The sequence below is a fragment of the Phaethon lepturus genome, unplaced genomic scaffold (assembly GCF_000687285.1).
Source record: "Phaethon lepturus isolate BGI_N335 unplaced genomic scaffold, ASM68728v1 scaffold5547, whole genome shotgun sequence".
Taxonomy (NCBI): Eukaryota; Metazoa; Chordata; class Aves; order Phaethontiformes; family Phaethontidae; genus Phaethon; species Phaethon lepturus.
Genome location: NW_010552425.1, coordinates 108,869 through 131,606, shown reverse-complemented (window position 1 = coordinate 131,606; position 22,738 = coordinate 108,869). Strand labels below are relative to the sequence as shown.

The 22,738-nt window shown below is 38.2% G+C and overlaps 1 protein-coding gene across 1 annotated transcript in view; it reads left to right on the top strand.

Moving 5' to 3' along the window:
- FBN2 (fibrillin 2) overlaps positions 1-22,738 on the top strand; it is a 122,383-nt gene that overhangs the window by 4,469 nt on the left and 95,176 nt on the right. Inside the window, exons 2-9 of the mRNA XM_010291203.1 lie at positions 6,289-6,414; positions 8,601-8,753; positions 9,529-9,762; positions 10,631-10,768; positions 19,570-19,689; positions 20,259-20,384; positions 21,050-21,172; positions 22,268-22,390. Of these exons, the coding sequence (XP_010289505.1) occupies positions 8,732-8,753; positions 9,529-9,762; positions 10,631-10,768; positions 19,570-19,689; positions 20,259-20,384; positions 21,050-21,172; positions 22,268-22,390 (886 nt within the window). The 5' untranslated portion in view covers positions 6,289-6,414; positions 8,601-8,731. The remainder of the gene's footprint in view (positions 1-6,288; positions 6,415-8,600; positions 8,754-9,528; positions 9,763-10,630; positions 10,769-19,569; positions 19,690-20,258; positions 20,385-21,049; positions 21,173-22,267; positions 22,391-22,738) is intronic.

The window sequence follows — 22,738 nt, the reverse complement described above, 5'->3', positions numbered from 1 at the left end:
TTTTTTTTTTTTTTTTTTTTTTTAGTAAAAACTTTGAGAGTTCATAATCTCTCAGTATGAGATTTACACGGTAAAACTAGAGCCAGTCCTTCAAACTGTTACACTTCCAGTTAGTGGGACTAGTCACTGGAGTGAAGTTACATCGTTTATATATAGGGATTGGGCCATTGGGAAGGATATAAGGAATTGGTCTCCTGTGAGTTAGAACGTGTGTACTCAGAAATTATTTAACAGAAACTGCATTGTTTTAATGACGTTTTTATTTAAAACATTATATAGCAGTGATGTAGCGTGGAGTATTCTGCTCACTCCTCTCCCTTTAAGTATGGAAACCCAGATCAAATATTATTTGCTGGCTGCAATGGATAAAATCCAAATTGGAGTCAGTAACCAGGCACAGCTCCAGTGTTCAGAGACAGAGGCTGGAATCTTACACTAAATGTTCAGACCTTCTTTATTTAACAGCAAGTTTTCTACTTCAGAAGGTGGGATTTGAGATTCCCTACTATATCTTTTCCCCTTAAGCATCCAGATGTGTTTTGTGGGTTAGGGTTTTTTTCTCCTGTTGTTCCTTCTGGAAACAATAGCTATTGTTAGAATAAGTAGGAATGTTCACGTTGCGCTTTTTGTGCCATAATGGAATTTGCTAGAACTATGCTAAGCAATATACATGGCTTTGCTAGGTATTTGCTTGCATTTTATTTCTCTGTTTCTTTTTTTTTTTTTTTTGAAAAAAATCAGTAAAAAGGGATATATTCAGCTTACCAGATTTATTTTGAGCCTCAGATTACAGTTTATTGACACTGACCTTTCAGAAATTAATGGAAATTGTATATCAATGAAGTGTGTTTAAAGGATTTCCAAAGCACATGAGAACAAATTGTATATTGTATGCCCTCATGTGTAGAGATGTAACTCGGTACCTTAGGCTATTTGGGAAAATATGACCTATAAAATTAATCCAGCTCAGGGTTCAACGTTACTGATTTTACTTAGAAGCTTTTCTATATTCCTGATTTACAGACCTTCTATAGTAGGTAGGACAACTCTTTCCACTACTGGACAAGTCACAGAAGGATTTAAGGAATGGGCACAGAGCAGAAAAAAATCTGGAAAAGGCCATTACAGGGGTTGTACCAAATTCCAGAAATCTGGCGCACTGGTATGATGTCTTAACACCAAACCCGTCTGGTTTTTGACCTAAAAATTTTGATCTACAATATATTGAGTTTTCATTGTCTTTTTATGAATGAAATTCTGTTCATTTTTAGGATATTGTCTTCCAGAATTAATGGAACTTGCATTTATGCGTTGTTCAGAGATGTATTAGATAAACTGAGAGGAGAAATAAGCGTACAGTTGTGCTTGCTGATTTACATAAGAGGTAGATTACTACTTATTAGTACTTCAAGGATCTAATAAATGTGTTCCACTTACTCTTCTCAAATTGAAACATGTCATACTCCTTGACTAAATGTAGTCACCCTTTATAACCGAAGGTACTCTATGAGGTAGGATGCCTCTGATGCTCTTCCAAAAAGATACGTTGCTATACTATTGTCATCAAAAGGCTAGGACTATATGACACAGGCTAACTGCTTTTTTTTATTTTTTAAAATGTGGCATCAAAATGCAAAGAACCTTTTAAAAAAAAACCAGTTCTATTTCTGGTTTTCCTGCTTTAATGTATAATTTCATTACACTGTGTTATTCAGATTTGATAGTACCAGGTATTACTATAGACTAAAACTATTTTCAGGGAACCCTTTTTCAGAGCCTCTTTTCTGGTACTTTTAACTCAGTAATTCATAAAATCCTGCTTACTGTAGCAGTAAAAGTCATGAATTCTGGATGACAGGTAGCCAGGCTGGGTTTTTTTGGCAGAAGCTCACCTATTAATACTCACACGTGCAAAGTTTATGCCATGCATTTAAATTGGTTCTCACATTGAGACTGGCTTTCTCATTTCGTGTGCAATGTTGGAACCACAGCCATTCACACCAGCAGTCTTTTTCACCCTTGAGACTGCATCTCCTCTTACTATCTTTGGAGCATTTTCCCCGGGACCATTAATCTATGTATTTTGGAGGGGGGAAGGGAGGAAATTGAGTTTCAAACAGCTATCCTAAAAATAACTCTTCCTGAGGTAAAGTCTCAGAATTTCCAGTCAGAGGTAACAGAGGTCGTCTTGAAAAAATTGCATGTGCAAGAACCAGGGAGGGGGAAGGAGAGACACAGATTTAGCTCAAAAACTAGTGAAACAAAAAATCCACTGACTTGGTACTGCTCCTGTAAAAAAATAATTCTTCCACAAGGGTTCTCCATGTTAATTGGTTAAAAAAATGTTTTTCTCTTTGGCTGGAGACTGTGGACTCTTCCTTCCATGCTGGTCACTGCCCATATTTCAGGAAGGTACTTCCTCCCTTCCCAGCTCCCTGTCATTCTTGGGCAAGAGCCCTAGACTGTTAAACTCTTGTGCATGTAGCCAGGTGAGAAGGATGGTCTATGTCCTGCAGCTTTGCAGAAATGGCTAACTACTTCCTTCCTATGGCTTTCACTTGCCAGTGCTACAAAAATACTATGTTCAGTTTTGGGCCCCTCACCACAAGAAAGACATTGAATTGCTGGAGTGTGTCCAAAGAAGGTCAATGAGGCTGGTGAGGGGTCTGGAGCACAAGTCTTATGAGGAACAGCTGAGAGAACTGGGATTGTTTAGTCTGGAGAAGAGGAGGCTGAGGGGAGACCTTATTGCTCTGTACAACTACCTGAAAGGGGGTTGTGGTGAGGTGGGTGTTGGTCTCTTCTCCCAAGTAACTAGCGATAGAATGAGAGGAAATGTCCTCAAGTTGTGCCAGTTGGAGGTTTAGGTTGGATATTAGGAAAAATTTCTTTACTGAAAGAGTGGTCAAACTTTGGAGCAGGCTGCCCAGGGAAGTGGTGGAGTCACCATCAGTGGAGGCATTCAAAAAATGTGTAGACGTGGCACTTCAGGGCATGGTTTAGTGGGCATAGTGGTGTTGGGTTGATAGTTGGAGTTAACGATCTTAGAGGTCTTTTCTAACCTTAATGATTCTATGATTCTGTGAAACTCCACTTACTTATTACCTCAGTGGGCTTTGTGCTGTATCACCCAATGAGTTTGGAATTGGTTTCCTTTGGTGGAAGAGCAGGTGTTGTGTTCTTGTAATTAAGATTATTGCCTTTAAAGTAGTGGTTACCAGTGCCAGAGAGAAAATGAAGGGGAAACTTCGAGTTTTCAAAGTTTTCAGACTGCTGGTTTTAGTAGTCAGATTTTTATAGATTCTTTTTTCTTACGGGCTTTTTTCTTGTGTGTAGTAGCTGCTGTTCTACCTCAGTTTAAAAAAAAACAAAATGCTATGAAACCTACAAGATTTAAGATCCACTCTCTAAGAGAGTGACTGAATGAACCAGATATTTTGAAAATGCTATGTAACTAGTTCCTAGCACAAGGATTCTTAAATTTTAACTTGCTCACATATCACTGGTGGCAGTTGCTACCAGCTTTGTGCCATCCTGTTCCTGTGTACAGCATTTGCATCTTCAGACAGTATTTCCCTGCTGGTAAATTGTGATCACCATGTTGGTGATACCTTTATTAAAGTTGGGTGCCTCTGATCTTTAGAACTAGTCTTGAAATTTACTTTTGGAACCACTACAGTAGTGATGAAAAAGTGTAGTGTAGTATTTCCTTGAGATCGAAGGTGTGCTTAAAGGGATAGTAAAATAAGGGAGTTTTCTTGCATGAACATCCAGTGACTCTACCATCAGGAAGGTGTCACTTTGCAGAAGCTGTTCCTGCAGAGTCCTCATTTTGTCCAGTTATCTTCCCTGTCTTTCTGACATGATGTTTCAGACTCTGTGGGTATACAGAAGACAGTATTCATGTTCAAAAGACTTAGGGATTGTGAAAGACCTGTACTGCATGAAAGACCTCAACAAGGCATGTGGCTGGTTCCGGCTCTGTTTTGATTTACACACATGGTTTCATTTCATTGCATTAAATCAGATGGTACGCAGTTCACCACGTTATATATATTGTCTTTAATATAGTAAATTAATGCAAGATTTTAGAGATTTCCTGGGGAATTACTTGGTTTTGATTTATACCATCATTTGGAATTCTGGAATCTCTGCAGTGGGTAACTATGAAGTCTTAAGTTAAAGCATTTTTTCTTAGAAGTGTTTTCATTTAGCAAAAATGACACTTTCTTTTGTACATACTTGAGCAGATGTGTAAAATGTGGGCAATAGTTGTCATCGTTTCGTAACTATTTTAATGTAAAACTTAAACTTTTTGTGTTCTCTGAAATGCTTAAATAACCTTACTAAAAAGACAAAATATTCACTTCCTCTGATTCTGCTTCATAATGTAAAATGAACAACAAAGGCCACAGGATGCATGTATATATATGGACTAGCTAGGAAGTTTGAAGACATGTTACCTGTGAGATAAATTGTCTTTTTTACAATGACACTCCAAATGACATGCCAGTGGGAGAGGAATTGTTTTATTTGTATCTTCACTTTACAAAGAAAAGTTCTCACATTCTTGGTGGCGTTGTGGCAAAACTTAATTTTCCTTTCAGTACTTGAATGTCCTCTGTAGATTCATATCTAAAGGGAGTTCTTCATGTGTGGACCTTCCCACAGCAGGGAGTTACCTCTTTAATCTAGTCCCTTGCAGGCCAGATATTTTTGGCACTCTTCCTTTTCTTTGAGTTTTCAGTGTGGAGAATGTAGCAAGGGAAGGAGCAAAGTATTCATCACAGAAAGTCTTCTAAGGAATAACACCTGCTAAAGTTTATTTCTCAAGTAGTCATTCATCTCAAGAGAATTTCTGGAGTGACAGGTCCAAGGACATGATAGGTCTGTGTAGAAGTGTAAGGAATGGTCTGTGGGGTCTCAAAGCTTTCTTACAAGGAATGTGGAGACATTCATAGTGTCATCACAAGATAATTTCTGTTACACGCTCTTTCTGATGTTTCTTCTGCATTATTTGACATGAGGAAGTCTGGGTTCAACGGTCTAATTTTTTTGGTTTAAATTTTGTTTCGCAGTATGAAAGCTAATTTAAATTAATGCATCCAGATTTTTACAAGTAAATTAAGCCAAAGTCTTGTACCTATGACTACCTTTGATATCAAGCCATGCAAAACCTGTGGTACCGTATCATTCCAGCTGGAAAACATAGCTCATCTCAAGCTACTTAGAAAGTTGGCCCATGTTTTCCCATGTTTTCGCAGAATGCCTCCCGTGTTAAACCTGGGCCACAGTTCACATTCACTGAAAGCCACTCAAAAAGCTAATATACAGAGATCACTTAAATGCAAAACTGGATTACTAAAATGACCCTAAAAATATTCATATGTCTAAAGATTGTCACAGTGCTAGAATTAAGTGGTTACTTAAAATGGATCATTTGTATAAATGGTCAAAACGTAGTCTTTACACTCATGCTCTTCTTCCCACTTCTATTTCTTCCATTCCTGTTTGCTCTGCTGTGCCTCACACCTCTAACAATACAGTCAGACTGCTTCCTCCTGTTCCTTTTCATTGCCTCAGCTCCTCATTCTGCTTCCAGTTTGTGCTGGGACAGCACACGGTGCTCTCAGTCCTGGTGCCAAGTGCCCTAGCAGCCCCTTGTTACACACAGCAGCTCATTCATCAACTTGATGACATCTCACTTCGTATGTATTTACATACAAAATTGTTTCACTGTTCAGGTAAGATCACTGCTTTTTGTTAGCAGAAACTTTTGAATGGATTAAAAATATCAGAAGAAAAGTAAGATTGCAACATTTGGTTGCATTTGAAGAGCTTGGACAAAATTCTTGCTCACAGTTGGAGTTATTATAAGGCCAGAAAGCAGTCAGATCTGGTGAGCAATATTTCTGTGGTCACAGAAGCCCAGAGCTGTCATGCGTAGCTGCTGTACCATCCTCCCTTCCTTCTGCTCAAAAGCAGAATGTGTATTTTGGTGTTGCATTGTATCTGTTGTGTGCTTCCTTAGAGATGGCAGTCAGTGTGTATCATTCAGAAGAAATCCCAAACTGCTGTCATGTACTCTGCAATGTGAAGTGGTGCACCCTTTGAATGTATAAAGAAAGCCTGCATTAGGTGGCAAACAAAATTACTTGCACTATGCAATACCAGCAATACGTTATTCAATCTGAGTTGAATAACAACTTCATTTCAGAAAAGCTCTCTTTCCCTCTTTTTAATACAGTATGTTCTGCTAATTATCCTATGTCTTTCCTTTTTGGATAGATGTTGATGAATGCAGCATCATCCCAGGAATCTGTGAAGGTGGTGAATGCTCTAACACTGTGGGAAGTTATTTCTGCATCTGCCCACGCGGTTATGTCACATCCAGTGATGGCTCCCGCTGCATTGGTAGGTGTTCCTCCCTGTAGGCTTTTAGAGCTTTTAAGGCTAGTAAGGCAATTTATATACAGCAGCAGAACATCTGTCCCAACCATCTAGCACTACCCCCCTGTCCCAGGACCTCACTATATGCTAACTCTACTACCTGTGATCCAGCCACTAAAAATTCATACGGTCTTCCTCTAATGATGATTGCCACTGCAGCCATCTTTATGTATATAGCAGATCCCTCTGTGTCGACTGAGAGGGACTGTAGCCTGAGAGATCCAGATCTCAGGCAGGAGTTTCTTAGCAAAAAAACAGTTAATATCTCTCTGTTGTCTAGGCTCCCATAGGCAATATTAATTATATTTGTTTCTCTAACCTGCATCTGATGAAACCAAAAGCTAAGCTCTCTTTGGTTCTAAAGGAACAAACATTTATCCTTACTTGGTATTTCAAATTCCATTTCGCATCTGTTAATTTAACCTTTAGAGACCACTGTAAGACACATATATAAACTCAGAGGTCATTAAATAGTGTATGCTGAGGTGCCACTAATTTGGCTGTAACTGGTAATAAAACAAACCAAATATTAGATTTCAATAGATTGCAGCTTTTACAGGACAATTTATTTAAAACCTGTTTCAGTATTGTAAAAAAGATGTATGCTTATTTTCACATGTGGCAATTTCTTCTATACAGCTGCATATGTCAACTATATATAAAACATTCTGATGAATTAACTAAAAATACTGCGTACCATGCATAAAAAAAACATCAACAATTGCTAATAATAGTGTCCTTTCTAGATCTCGTGTGGTGCTTCTTTTTTCATGGAATCATAGAGTAGATTGCGTTGGAAGGGACCTTTAAAGGTCATCTCGTCGAAGCCCCGTGCAATGAACAGGGGCATCTTTAACTAGATCAGATTGCTTAGGGCCCTGCCCAGCCTGATCTTGAATGTTTCCAGGAATGGGTCATCTGCCATTTCAAACATCTCAAAACACTTTGTTGTTCATGTTGGGAAAGGGATGGAAATTCTGAAGGTATTTCTGAATTACAGATAGATGAAGTAAGCCAGTGGCAACACAAGACCTACATGCGATTTGACATGGATAATTTTTTGCACACTGTAGCCAGCTTTTGTTATCCAGGTTCGTCTGAGGAGTGCCCAAGTTTAAAAGTATTTGTGGCTAGCCTCAGGAATACTGAGAACCTATGATTTCCAATACGATCAAAATTTCTATGGATTTTGGCATATTTTACAATCTGGTTTCTAAAGTCAGCTCCCAAAACCAATTGGACAGAAATCACATGCCCTAGTCCACTAAAGCAGACCCATATGTTACAGTCTCCTTCCCTTAAATGAACATGTGTCTGAAAGTTCTTGTGCTCTCAAATTTTTATAGTATTGGAGTATAATTTCTATACTTCAGAAACGTAATTTCTCCTTTACTTAGGAGAAAAGTGAAGAACATGAAATCCATATTAATAGAAATTTTATTCTTCCCAGTTTAAGATAAATATTACCTTTAACCAAAACAGCAGGATGTGCTCAGTTATTGTAATTAGTACCATGTCTTCCAAATTGTTTGAGCTTTTTTCCTAGTCAGCATTCAGGAGTGTGACAGTAACAGATCTGGAATGTGTCCTTGAAGGAACTAGAATATAATCAACACTCATATTTATATAGAGTAGTTTTCACATGGCACTACTAAAAATAATGTACATTCAGTCTACTGAGCAGAACAGATTGGAAAGCATTTCTTCAATTGCATACATCTACACCAAGGAAAAATTTATTAAATTAATTTACTGGTGTTGCAGTTGTTACGTGAAATGTTTTGATTTTTGCCATAATAGGCTTTTTATATATTTGTATCTAGTTTCTATTTGTATTGCTTTGTATCTTTTGTATCATCCATATTTGCTGCTAGTTTGAGCAGACTTTAAGATTGCATGTTGGATTAATACAAGACTAGTGTCACTGCAAATATGTGATACAGCAGAAAACCAAATGTGGAATGTATTGGTGCTGATCACCTCAGATAATTATTGGGCGTGTTTTGGGATATTTTGGTGTTTGTTTTTTGTATTTTTTTTTCCAATAGAAGTTTTTAAACATTTTAATCCTTATATGAATTGAATAAGGGGAAAGTAATTTTGAGAGTTCATGTTACTATTTTTGGTTTTCTTTTCAAATTAACTTCCAGATCAGAGAGCAAGTATATGTTTCTCCAACGTAGTGAATGGCCGCTGTGCACAGGAGCTTCCTGGTAGGTTCACCAAAAGGCAGTGCTGCTGTGAGTCCGGTCGGTGCTGGGCCACCGAGTCTGTCCCAGACATGTGTCCTGTCAGAGGAACTGGTAAGTGGCTTGTTGGTTGGTTTGTTTTCTACTTGTTGCTGTTCATTCTCGTTGGGGTGGAGGTCACTGGAATGTTTTAAACTGTTCTAAAATGTAAACTAAATGGAGAAAGAAAGTCAGGAATTACATTATTATTCGTTCTTATGTTTTTAATACTGATGTTACCATCTGTGAACCATTTTTTTCTCATCCATGATTGTTTGGGACTAGTTTCTTCAATGTCCTTTTGTTGACTTTGGAAATAGTTCTTGGGAAATGGGAAAGATTTTGTGGTCAAGCTCAAAGAGGAAATGACTCTGAGGGTCCATAGTTCATTTTGATTTAAAGGAACAGCTGCTCTCTTGTTACATTAAGTTTTTCGTTACTTTGAACTAAAAATCTGTCAGTATTTCATTTATTCTTTCAACTCTGCTCACGGAACAATAGTCCACATCCCTAGTGAAACGTATTTTCAGTTTATCTGTATCACGATCTCTGAGGGACCAGGGAATTACAGTGCTGCTGGCAACACATCAACAAAAAGGTTTCAACAAATAGTTGTAAATTACAGTATTTCCTTATATTATTTTTAGTGTCCGTCCTTAAATAACACCTGTCACAGTCATGGCAGCTGCCTGAAATTAGGAGTGGGAGAGGGAACACATCGCATCAAAGAAACGAGGATTTGGTGCTCTGTTTTTTGTAGCATACAAAGATCTGTATCTTCCTTATAAGCTGACTCTGAAGGGTTGATTTACTTTATGCTTCTCTGTGTGTTCCTTTGTTTTTTTAATAGAGGAACACCGCAGACTTTGTGTGGATGGTGCTACTGCTGGAGGTGGTTCCAGAGGTGGTGGGACAGGAGGAAACGGGTTTCTTCCCAGTGGCAATGGCAATGGCTACGGTCCAGGTGGAGCAGGATTCATTCCCATCCCTGGAAGCAATGGTTTCTCCCCAGGTGTAGGCGGAGCAGGGGTAGGGACAGGTGGTCAAAGTCCCACTGGAAATGGCCCAATAATTACAGGGCTAAGTAAGTACTTGCATTGTTGTGACTTGTTCCTCTCTCTTTTTTTTTTTTTTATTCCTTCTGTTTTTTTCCTTTTTTTCTGCTTAGTTTTTAGTCTGGAAATGATACGGTGCTCTTAACACATAAAAGAGCCTTTGTATTCAAGCACATTTAAGACACCTCAGCTGATGCATTAGGAAGTTCAGGAGCCTTTTTTTTTAATAAGAGTTCAGATGTAGAGATTTTTTTCTTCACTTCAGTTATTGAGTCCTTGAGCCTGTGCTGTCCTTGCTGATCTGTCTTGGTCACCACTCATAAAACTCAAAACTTCTAAATGTTTTCAAAAAACCACCAGGGTTTAAAATAAACTGTTCTTTTTCCTAGTTTCCTAGTTTCTTTTACCTATTCTGCAGGAACACTGCCCTTGACTGAAAGGCCAAGATTATTAATATTCAGAGAAAAGTCTCATATATGTAAAGTTGCTTATAGCATGCATAAGCACATCTCTAGGATCAGAACCATAAAGTTAATAAAATGCAAGGAATATTATTAAGACAGGTACATGAAGAATAGTAAACATATAGGAGCAGACTGCTGCAACTTTCACACAAATCGTGGTTTATTCACGAGACCACTGACAATCTTACCAGGCTATATACATAAATGCTAAATCATAATTAAGACTGTTTGTCTAATGTGTTTTTCATTTCTGAGAGCTACTTGTTTTTCTTAGTTTACTGTCGTGTCAAAAGATAGTGCTTAGAAAAAATACTTGACTTGATAGATATATTTATGCACCTGATGATATACTTTCTGAAGCCAAGTAGAATCTTCATATTTACTTCTATTTGAAAATATGAATATCTGTCTCATGTTCTATCTTTTTTATTAGCAATACTCAATCAGACAATAGACATCTGCAAGCACCATCCCAACCTTTGTTTAAATGGACGTTGTATACCAACCCTTTCTAGTTACCGATGTGAGTGCAACATGGGATATAAGCAGGATGCAAATGGGGATTGTATTGGTAAGTGCACATTTCTAAAATAGATTATTCACTTTTAAAATGCTGATATTTTTCTGCTTTGAATCTGTTTTTTAGAAAAAAACCTTTTCCCCCACATACATATTAATTTTAATATTATTGCTCTTGTGAAAGAGAGTGCAAAGACCATGATATTACTTACATTAGAATAATTTAACATCTTCATGACAGTTAGCCATTTCCGTAAAGAACCCAAGAAATCTTTAACAGCAAATATTGGTATTGACTATTCCTGTACTTGATGGGTATTGCAAATTTATGTCTTCACATTCAGTAAAGTAAGCTCTGTTCCATGTTCTATTTTGTTATGCTCGCATAGCTCCATTTTTGCCTCAGGAGTTAGTGTCAAGTTATGTTCAAGGTAACGAAGGGTAGAATTTATGTTTTACCTACTTGTAAGGATGGATGACAGTTTGAAAGATATCCAGACATTTAAAAAATGCATTAATTAAGTTTTGGTTATATTTGCATTTCATATGAAAATATCAAATGCTGACTTTTTATAGTGAATTCGGGATTCTGCACTTTTGTTCAATTATTGTGGGCTTCATTCTTGCCGTGTCAAAGGCTCAACAGGTATTTCAGGGAAAACACAAAATTTGGGGGTTCTTGTGGGGTAGTTGTGTGGAGAAGAGCCCTGTATGTAATGCAGGATACAGCTTAGTAAACTTACAAGAACCTAAATAGAAGGGTCTGGTTATATTTCTGATTGAATATTTGCTTACTGATACTTTATAAAAGTGATTTGAGATCTGTGCATAAAAAAAACTATACAAGAGCTTGTTAGTGATATGCTTTTCTCACCAAAACTGTGATTTTAGAATCAATTTCTAGCATGCCTGTGGATTAGAGGAAAATATAGAAGCAAAGGAACACAGAAAATTGCAGCTACATGAATCCCTAAAAAAATCTTCTAATCCAAGACTCTGCAGTTTGTTATGCAAGTGAGAATAGTACAGGCAGATACTGACATACATGCAGCAGAGTGGGTATCAATGAGAAGCTGAGCTGGGAGCACTGCATCTCTGAGTTGGAAATTCTTTGAATTGCAAAACGAGTATGAGGACCTGTCTGCCTTGGCACCCTGCCTTCTGCAAAAATGAAATACAAGAACTGTTGAATAGTACTTTTCCTTTGGTGTCCATGTGTACCATGTTTAAACTCTCTCTTTTACATTCTCAAATCTACTTGATACACTGGACCTGAATGTTTGTGAGTCCACTTAGCTAGCTAGGCGATTCTCTTGCACCAGAGAGGTCAGGTATAGCTACGTTGTTCCTGAACAACTGTTTGTACACCCTCTTCTTAAGAAATGTTGATTGATGGAGATTACACCACTTCCCCAGGCAGTTGCAGTGCTCCAATAGTCAAACTTCGAGAAAGTTTTCAGAATGTCTAAACTAATTTAAACACTAGTTTGCAAAAAATTTCATCTCATTGTTTCTTGTCTTATCCACAGTATTTAAGGAAAGCAGTTCAGCACCTTTCTCATTGCACTTTTCTGTACTTGAAGACTGTTACAGTTCTTCTTCCAAGTCGTCCTCTATGATATAGCATATCAAGCATTTTCAGCTTTTTTTGCTTGCCTGAGAGTTTTCGGTACCTCTCATCTCTGGCTGGGCAATTCAAGAGACTTAGTCTCTTGCTGCATCCTTGGGCCTCAGGAGCTGTAAGTGCATTCTAAGTGGGGAGTGGGAGTTTTACTATAAATCTGTCTTGCATAGCTATTCTTTCTTTACAGTGCATGGAGAACCCTGGTACTTTTGTTCTCAGTACTAAATTCTGCATTGCTGAAATCAATAATGTTTTCAACTGTGGTGGACCTTGACTCTTGAGGAACTGTTTTGAAACATGCTGAGCATCTTCTGAAAGGTGGCATACTGAACTAATGTTTCTTGATGAAATCTAGTTCTCAGCTTGTACTCATATTCTTTGTTACTTGGGGGGCAAATTGGAAATACCATCTGAAGCACACAGATGTTTGTTATCTATTTGATAGTATTTATAACATTTTTATTATTTTTGCTTTCTAAATTCAGGTGAAGAAATAAAGATGAGTAATGATAAAAATTTCAATATATATGGTTGTTCCGAAGCTAGCAACTGAAAAAAGAGAAAGATCTTTCTAAACTGTACATTTTGAGGCAACCAGCCTGTGTTCGAGTCATTAAAAAGCAGTGATATATAACATCGTGATAGAGCATGATTATGATAACTGCTTGCTCATGCTTATGAAGAATTATTCTACATGAAGAAATATACTGGAAGAGCACATAGCTGTAAAAAATGATCCTGCAAACCATCTGCCACTTCTCTAGGCAACCTGTGCCAGTGTTTCACCACCCTCATTGTAAAATATTTCTTCCTTCTCTCTAGTCTAAATCTCCTCTCTTTTTGTTTAAAATCATTACCCCTTGTTCTGTCATGAGAGGCCCTCCTAAAAAGTCTGTCCCCTTCTTTCCTATAGGCTCCCTTTAAGTACTGGAAGGCTGCAATAAGGTCTCCCTGAAGCCTTCCCTTTCCAGAATCAACAACCCCAACTCTCTCAGCCTTTCTTCACAGGAGAGGTGTTCTATCCCTCTCATAATTTTTGTGGCCCTGCTCTGGACCTGCTCCACCAGGTCCATGTCTTTCCTGTGCTGAGGGCTCCAGAGCTGGATGCAGTACTGCAGGTGGGGTCTCACCAGAGTGGAGTAGAGGGGCAGAATCCCCTCCCTCAACCTGCTGGCCATGCTTCTTTGGATGCAGCCCAGGATGCAGCTGGCCTTCTGGTCTGTGAGCGCGCATTGCTGGCTCATGTCTGGCTTTCCCCAGTCCCCCCTAGTCCTTCTCGGCAGGGCTGCTCTCGACCACTTACTCCCCCAGCCTGTATTGATATCGGGGGTTGCCGTAACCCAGGTGCAGGACCCTGCACTTGGCCTTGTTGAACCTCATGAGGTTTACACGGACCTATTCCTTGAGCTTGTCCAGGTCCTTCTGGATGACAACGCATCCCTCAGGTGTGTCATGTCAACTGCATCAATCAGTTTGGTGTCATCTGCAAACTTGATGAGGGTGCACTTGATCCTCTTGTCTGTGCCATTGATGAAGATATTAAAGAGTATTGATTGCAATACAGGCCCCTGAGGGACACTGCTCATCACCGATCTCCACCTGGACATTAGCCGTTGACCGTTGACCACAACCCTCTGAGTGTGACCATCCAACCAGTTCTTCATCCACCGAAAAGTCGATCCATCAAATCCATCTCTCTCCAGTTTAGAGAAAAGGATGTTGTGGGTGACCATGTTAAAGGCCTTACAGAAGTCCAGATAGATGACATCTATAGCTCTTCTCTTGTCCACTGATGTGGTCACTCCATCATAGAAGGGAGGCCCCTGGATTGGTCAGGCAGGACTTGCCCTTGGTGAAGCCATTGCTGTCTCTAATCACCTCCCTGTCCTCCTTATGTGCCTTAGCATAGCTTCTAGGAGAATCTGTTCCCTGATCTTCCCAGGTACAGAGGTGAGGCTGATGTGTCAGTAGTTCCCAGGGTCTTCCTTGGTACCCTTTTTTAAAAATGGGTGGAATATTTCCCTTTTCCAGTCACCTGGGACTTCACCTGACTGCCATGACTTTTCAAATGTCATGGAGAGTGACTTGGCAATTACATCAGCCAATTCCCTCAGGATGCTGGGAGTCATCTCAGAATTACAGAATCATTAAAGTTGGAAAAGACCTTTAAGATCATCAAGTCCAACCATCAACCCAACACCACCATGCCCACTAAACCATGTCCTGAAGTGCCACGTCTACTCGTTTTTTGAACACTTCCAGTGAAGGTGACTCCACCCTGGGCAGCCTGTTCCAATGTTTGACCACTCTCTCAGAAAAGAATTTTTTCCTAATATCTAGTCTAAACCTCGCCTGGCACAAGTTGAGACCATTTCCTCTCACCCTATTGCGAATTAGTTGGGAGAAGAGACCAACACCCACATTGCCACAGCCCCCTTCCAGGTAGTTGTAGAGAGCGATAAGGTCTCCCCTCAGCCTCCTCTTCTCCAGACTGAACAACCCCAGTTCCCTCAGCTGCTCCTCTTCAGACCTGTGCTCTAGACCTTTCACCAGCTTCACTGCCCTTCTCTGGACATGCAAAGTCCCATCTTGTCAGGTCCTATGGACTTGTGCATGTTCAGGTTCCTCAGGTGGTCTCGAACCTGATCTTCTCTTACACTGGGAGTAAATCCCCGTCTTGCAGGCCATCCACTCGAGAGATGTGGGAAGAGACACTGCTAGTGAAGACTGAGGCAATATGAAATTTGATATGAGCATATGAGAGTTGAATGCTCATATCATGTTAAACTCACAAAGCCCTTTTTTCAATTTGCAAAGCATGGAAAGTAAATGGCAGTGCTGAGGTAAAAATTAGTATGGTTTGATACTATTAGAAGCATTTGATTATTAATCAAATGCATATGTTGATAATGTGGCATATGTAAATGTCTAGGACAAAATGAATTGTGGAAAATAAAGTCAAACCAAAGCAAATCTTGATGCAGATGGTAAGGTTAACTCCTAAATAAGAGGTAGCTCCAGATTAAATACTAGGAATTAATCATACTAGGAAGTTTAAGGTAAGTAGATAATCCAAATGCCTCACCTGAGCTTGGATGACCTTTTAGACTTCTGCTGTTAGTGAACACCAGTTTGACACATCTGAGTGCTGAAATTGATTGACAAAAGGATATAATGTGTTTTTAACAGCTGGCTGGCACTCTGTCCCTTTCTCTTCTGTGGGGTCGCCCTGTAGGCCACCAACCTTGCCATTCACCTTCCACTCCAGGCTTGGGATAATAGTGAAGTTGTATTTGATTTTCAGTTTGTGGTTAAGGTGCCTGAAAACTATGAGACTAGACTGATAGGTGAATGGAAAAAAAATTGTTGACCGGTCTAATTGTCTAACACACAGTTATATGCCCAGGAAAAAGGTGTATTCACTTAAGGAACTTAGTTTTGACTTTGTAATGCACACACCAGCATGAAATGGTAGTGTGAAAACTGAGACAATTTTGGATGCACTGGGATCAAAAGAAAAATTTCAGCTGGTTTAACAAAAGCAGAAGATGCTGTGCCAGCTACAGTAATGTCCTAGATTGAAAGCAGGGAAAAAACCTTCAATAATGGCTTCTAGGAGGTTTTAAGTGTCATTTTGCCTATATTTTTCTGTGTGAAGCAAATCAGTCATTACGAAGTATTTTGACACTTCAGTAATTTGCCTTTTGAGTAGCTGCTTGTATTCAGAAGACTTTTTATAAGAGAGCATACTTCATGAATATTTATCTTTGATAACACAGTTTTGTTTCCCTGTTACTTCCTAATTATATTAGAAAGAAGTAGCCAGAGTATCTTAAGTGCCAAACTGATTCAGTGATTTGTGAATGGTAGTTGCTATAAATCACACAGAATGTTGTCTTGGAAATGTAGGCAGGAACTTAACTGCATGAAATTTCTCTATGTACTGATACATATTAAATGAAATTAAAGGCTTGCTTAAATCTGACTGGGATACTCTTCTCGTCACTGAAAGAATAGTCTTGAGGTATTGGGAACAGTTACATTTCACTGCATGGGATGAGGTTAATGGTATATAAATGAACACTGCTTCCATACTGCGCTATCTCTCTGGCTGTAAATTTGGAAGTGAGAAATCATTGGATATTTTTGTGTAGAGCTAAAGAATAGTCTTATTTCAAAATTATCCTGCCAAATAAAAAAAGAATGGTATTACATACTGCTCTCTGACCTAAACTTGTATTATGCTGCTCTCATGATGGAACATGCCTGATGGTTCAAGGACTGTAAGTGTCCTAAGTGGTCTGACACAGAATGGCCAGTCTCTTTCCCCAAACTGATAGACAGCTGTAATAGTATTACCTTTTCTTATTTAATTCTGTTTATAAAAGCTCTGGATAAAACTGCAGAGACTTTGAAAGTGGCAGCAAGCCTATAGCTGTGCTGTGTTGAATTTTAGTTGTTCTGTGAATACAAATCTCCATATTCTAAATTTTGTAATACGTCTTCAGACTCATCACAGTAAGTCTGATGGTACTAGACACAGATTCCATACTGTGTGTAGTGAATTTCTGACAAGTGTTACAGATGAAGCACTGAAAAGTGGAGATAAGTGTGATGTAAGTGGTGAAAGAGAAGTATTTGACACTGAAGAGGGGTGTGCTGGGAGATAGAATAAATGGGTTAAACATCTCTGTCTCAGATGTTTCCTGTTTATACGGCTGGAATATGCATGCTTGCAATGCAAACTCAAAGCCAGCAACTCCTTTATATTAACATATATTTGCCATTTCCCTCTGTCTCAAGAGCTTATAAAAATAAGGACATCTTAAGACGCATATTTTATGTGGAAATCATCTGATGCACATGGCTTTGGAAGGATTTTCTAAGCTTAAATCAGTTATTTCATAGAGGAACACAACATTCCTGCAGTACAATTTATAAGTTAGTTTACAGTGAGATCCATTTCTAGCATGAACATGTTTTCTTTAACAGATGAAGCAGGTTGAAGCCTGTAATAAAGTCACAAATGTCATTCTTTGTAGGAAAACTAAACAAAATAGATGAGTGCCATATCTAGAATTTTTAAGTTGCCCCTGTCCTTTTCTATACTGAAGCATGATAAATATACAGCAAAGTCATTTGAATTAACGCATTTGAGAAAACGTGCATGTGAAAATGTGATTCAGAGTTGACATTTTGTTGGTAGCTGAGGACTTTGTTCTGAAGGAATTATGTGTAATCCTCCTTGACCCCCTGTATCAACTGAGTACTGAGGAAAAAATTCCCAATCTGGCACTCAAGAGAAAGAGCATCCCAACAGCCACAGACCACAGAGAAGCATGAGAGCAGGAAACTACTATAATTATGTAGAAGTCTACTGCAGCATAAAGATACCGTTAGTGGTTTCTTCATTGTATTTAACACGCTGAATTTCTCTTTTCTTTATCTTGCTTCATTCTTGTGGGTTTACTGGAGTGGTGCTGTCAGCTGCTATGCAAATGTGAATGAGCTAAATATGCATGAGAGGAGGTATTTGATTCTTCCATTTGCTTTGCCTTTGTTCATTTAATTGTTTACCCAAAACGGTCTGATTCTATCTAGGCACCAAGAGTGCCGTAAACCAGCTCATTAAACCTGTGATTTGGGTAAACCCAGATCTCTTTGATATGTATGTTGATGATACTGTTTTTAACTCTGTATGCATTAACACAACAAATTGTGTGAAATGTATGGTCTTGTTTATGGCTAAATTAGAACATATTAACCCTTTGCCATTTTTTAGAATCAAGTCATTCATGGCACAATACTCTCTAGAAGTACACATTCATTTAACATAGAAATGTTCCTATAAGCTTAATTTCTCATTCCAGTCCATTATTTTCAAGATGTAATGAACTGAGTTCTAGAACTAGGCCTGATAAAGGGTGAGTACAAATGATGAGCAAAATTACCCTGGGCTTTTCCCTGATATTTCTGGTAGTGTACCCTGCAAAATGTATGGGAAAATTATCATTACTGAGACTGATCAGCATTGGCTTTACTTAAGCTCTAGCCTTGCTATGGCAGCTTACAGCCAGATACCAAAAACCCTCACAGATCAGCATTGGCTTTGTGGTGTTAAACCCTACCTAAATGAAGGGATGAGTAATTTCAGACCTATAAGTGAAATGGAATGCATAGCTGAAGGGAAAAAAGTCAAATTAGCAAAGGTGCTTGGTGAAGAAAGTGGGATTTCATCAAGGAATCCATTCAGTTTGTAACCTGTGAATTTAGCTGTAGCAGAGACGAGCTGCTCAGGTGTCCTCTGGTAGCTGCAGGAGAGATTGAGCCAGCAGTCCTGCCTGCTGGACCAGAGGGATGAACTCATTCTGCTTCCTGGATCACAGAGGGCAAGGATCCTGGTAGGGTTTAGAGGAGCATAATGGGAGGGGAACAGTCAATGTTATTTTAGAACTGGGAATACCAAATGCACATCTGACTCATTGGTAACCACTGGGGATCAAATTTGGGAAGAGTTCTTGACAGGAGTTAAAGTTTTCAGAGCCCTGTATCAAATGAGAGACATTTCTGAGCAGATACCTAAGACATAAAGTGGTTAAAGTGTGTTTGGTTGCACCTGTAATACCAAAAAACTTTGGAAAGGAGAGTGGGGTACATTTTAGAGAAGGGCTAGATTAAGTCTATTCAAATGCAAAGACTGGGGTTGAAGATGCAGTGGGGCATAAATAATTGAGATGTGGTGCACAGACTGTGGTCTCATTAGGAATCCCTCCTGCTGGTGTGTAGCCCCTCCTCACATTTCTCCAATAAAGCTGTAATTTAATGGCAGTTTTTGCATGCCATGATTTGCTCTGATTCTAAAATGCCGATTTTGATTTCTATTGGTTTTATTCTAAAGAAGAATGAATGGTTAAATGATACTATGTTGAGTTCACTTTCACTAGGCAACTGTCAGATCCCATGTCTCAAAATCCTCACACATAATTTTTCTTTTGTCTTTCAAGAGTGTTTAAATGATGTAGTAGCATTTCACTTCCTAAAAATGTCTGCCTAGTTGGACTAAGAACAGCTCTGTGTTCTTAGGAAAGTAATGATTTTGTACCAAGAACAAGTTTTCGTATTTAGCATTTGACTGTTAGTTACCTTCTTTTTCACTTAGAAACTTCTAGACTTGAAAACAATGTTGTATACATTGTGAAGTCACTAATGCTCCTCTGTGCTGCCAACAGATGTTGACGAATGCACATCAAACCCATGCTCTAACGGAGACTGTGTCAACACACCTGGTTCCTATTATTGCAAGTGCCATGCAGGTTTCCAGAGAACTCCTACCAAGCAAGCTTGCATCGGTAAGAAAATTTGTTTCATGTCTACTGACATTGCAGATGTTCTAGCCCCTTAATTCAGGTGCCACTGGAGTTCAAAAAATAGTTTGCAATGCGATTTCAGTAAATTGCAATAGTTATATTATTTTGAGCTCTAGTTCTGGTCTACCATTCCATTGCTTCTGTTGTTGTCTTTTAACGTTTATCCATTATTCTGCAATATCTGTCACTTGGCTAGGGAATTCCCCATCCGGGAGTTCTACAAAAAAAATCAGGAAATAGACTATTAGTACGACAGGTGCATATTTATGTATGTATGCAGATGAATGTGAGAGTAGGTTCTTAAGTGTATTCATAAAGTAATTGCTGAGGACCACAAAATGTAGCATTGTAGCATTTATTATACAAGTCTATAAAATAATGTTTTTCCTCTCTCTGATGCAATGAGAATAAATTCTTAACCATCTTTGGAAAAAAAATTCTAAGTAATATTTAAATAACATACCACTATGTTTCAAAGCAATAATTGTTATTTTTTATCTTACAGTAATTTTCTGATTTTGGGGGGTTTTGTTTGTTTGTTTTTTCCTTAGATATAGATGAGTGCATCCAGAATGGTGTTCTTTGTAAAAATGGCCGGTGTGTAAACACTGATGGAAGTTTCCAGTGTATTTGCAATGCTGGGTTTGAACTGACTACAGATGGAAAAAACTGCGTGGGTAAGAACTTTTCTAAATAACGAGGCAGGCTTGGTGATTGTAGAAATTGTACTTCATACTACGGAGTATATATTAAGTACATACTACTTAAGGATCATTAAGGATTACTTTTTTTGAAATAAGGTACAACTTGAGGTGCCCCTGCATTCAAGTAGTTACTGTACAGAACTGCATGATTTCAAAGAAAACTTGAGGTAATTTTTATTTTTGAAGCTACATTTTTCTCAAGAGTCCCAGGTAACTCAGTGCTAGGAATAACATTTTCCCCTAATGCTTCATAGCAAGTGCTCTATATATCAGCACTGTTGAAGAGATAATTGGTTTTAATTTTATCTATACTGTGTCAAAAAAACTTCCTAGATAAACAACAAGCTTTTAATTCTCTCAGGTGATTGAAGCTTTTTATCCTTTCATGTAAGAAAGACAGACACACCCTGTTCTTCCATACACAGTCTGCTGAAACATACAAAGTAACTGATCACAACAGGAAAAAAAATTGCTGCTTTGTCTATAGAGTGAAAACTCTTCAGATACTTCATCAGAACTACAAGTAGAATTTAATCTTCAAGTGAAGGAATATGTCACATCAGTCCTGATTGTTTATTTTTACTGTGTCATCTTCTGGAAAGTGAGGAACTGTAAGTTCTCTTTGCAATATTTTGCAGACCATGATGAGTGTACCACTACAAACATGTGTTTAAATGGGATGTGCATAAATGAAGATGGGAGTTTTAAATGCATTTGCAAACCAGGATTTGTTCTGGCTCCAAATGGGCGTTACTGTACTGGTAGGTAGAATGGAGGGGTAACACATTAAGACAGTCTTGATTGAAAATGGCTTTTCCGGTCCATTCATTCATGCAAGAATGGCCGTCTTGTCACATGGATTTAATACCATACTAACACCTTACTAACTCACTCTAGTAGATTTCTTAAGCTGTCTGGAATAGAAATAGGTCTTTACTTACAGAAGGAAATAACTGAATTATTTAATAGTATTATGAAGGCTACAACAGACTATAAATTAACTTTTGGTAAGTCTTGGAGCACTGTAAATGCAGCAAAACATGCAGGCCTTTCATGAAGTGGTAAAGTGATCAGCAATATGGGAAGTTTAAAAGATTTTACATGGATGAACACACACAAGTGTGTTTTCCACATCGTTATTCTAGCAATTTGGAGTGCATAACGCTTAAGACATTGTATTTGCCACACAGCATTGCAAACATTTTAAAGTGAGGTCATTGAAAACTTATATTAAACATTTTAAGACTAGAGTCTGATTTAGCTTCAGTTTAAGTAAACTAATGGAAGATGCCTGTTGCTGCCAGTAGAAGTAGATTTGGGCTTCAGTGATTTCTAGTAAGTGCAAAATAATCTGAATTGCTAGTTTTCTGATTTGAAATGGAACCATTTCTATTAATTGTGGTTTTCTTAATGTACATGCAGCTGGGCTGTTGACTTAGATGAAAACTGATGACTACTGAAAAGTTCTTTGAAATTAAAACTTATAACCATATGGATATTTGTGGTTAGTGCTTCCTTAACCACACTTTAAAGCAAAATTACAGTATCATGGGATGGACAAAAGGGAAAATTTATCATTAATTTTGATTAATATAGAATCTGAAGAGCTTCTCATCCTATACTACTTCTGTTGTTGTTGTTGTTGTTTGTTGTTGTTGTTATTGTTGTTTTTTAATGTGCAGGTGGAGTTTGGATTATTTAGTGTAATTACAAGATGAGATTTTTATTAAAAACAAAGCAAGAACATGTGGTGATTCATCTGCTCTCATTAAGTTATTTGGTAATGGCCTAAAAATATTAATTGTAATTTTGCTTAAAAACACTTGAGATTGTTGAATTCTGTTGCCTCCTGATAGATATTGATGAATGTCAGACATCAGGAATTTGCATGAATGGTCTTTGCATAAATACTGAAGGATCCTTTCGGTGTGAGTGTCCACCTGGCTTGGCTGTTGGAGTTGATGGTCGTGTGTGTGTAGGTAAGTGAGATTTTTTTTTTATTGAAAAGCAAGTGGAATTATCAAGTTGTCAAATTAAAGAAAAGCATCAAATTATATCCTTCTAGATGATGTTGACATTAAACCACAGAGGATCTGTTCTAGGGTAAATCTGGAATATCTGTCTTTTTTTCTGCTATGTGTTTGTGTTCATGTATGTGCATGTATGTGTGTGTATATATATGTATCTTCATATTTGTATTCAATTGTGCATTATCCACTCCAAATCACTAAAACATGTACATATCTCAGTTGTGACGCTGTTACTTTTACATTCCCCTTTCTGTCTCTCATTTGAAAACCTTTTATTCTTCCTTACCGTACTGTTAA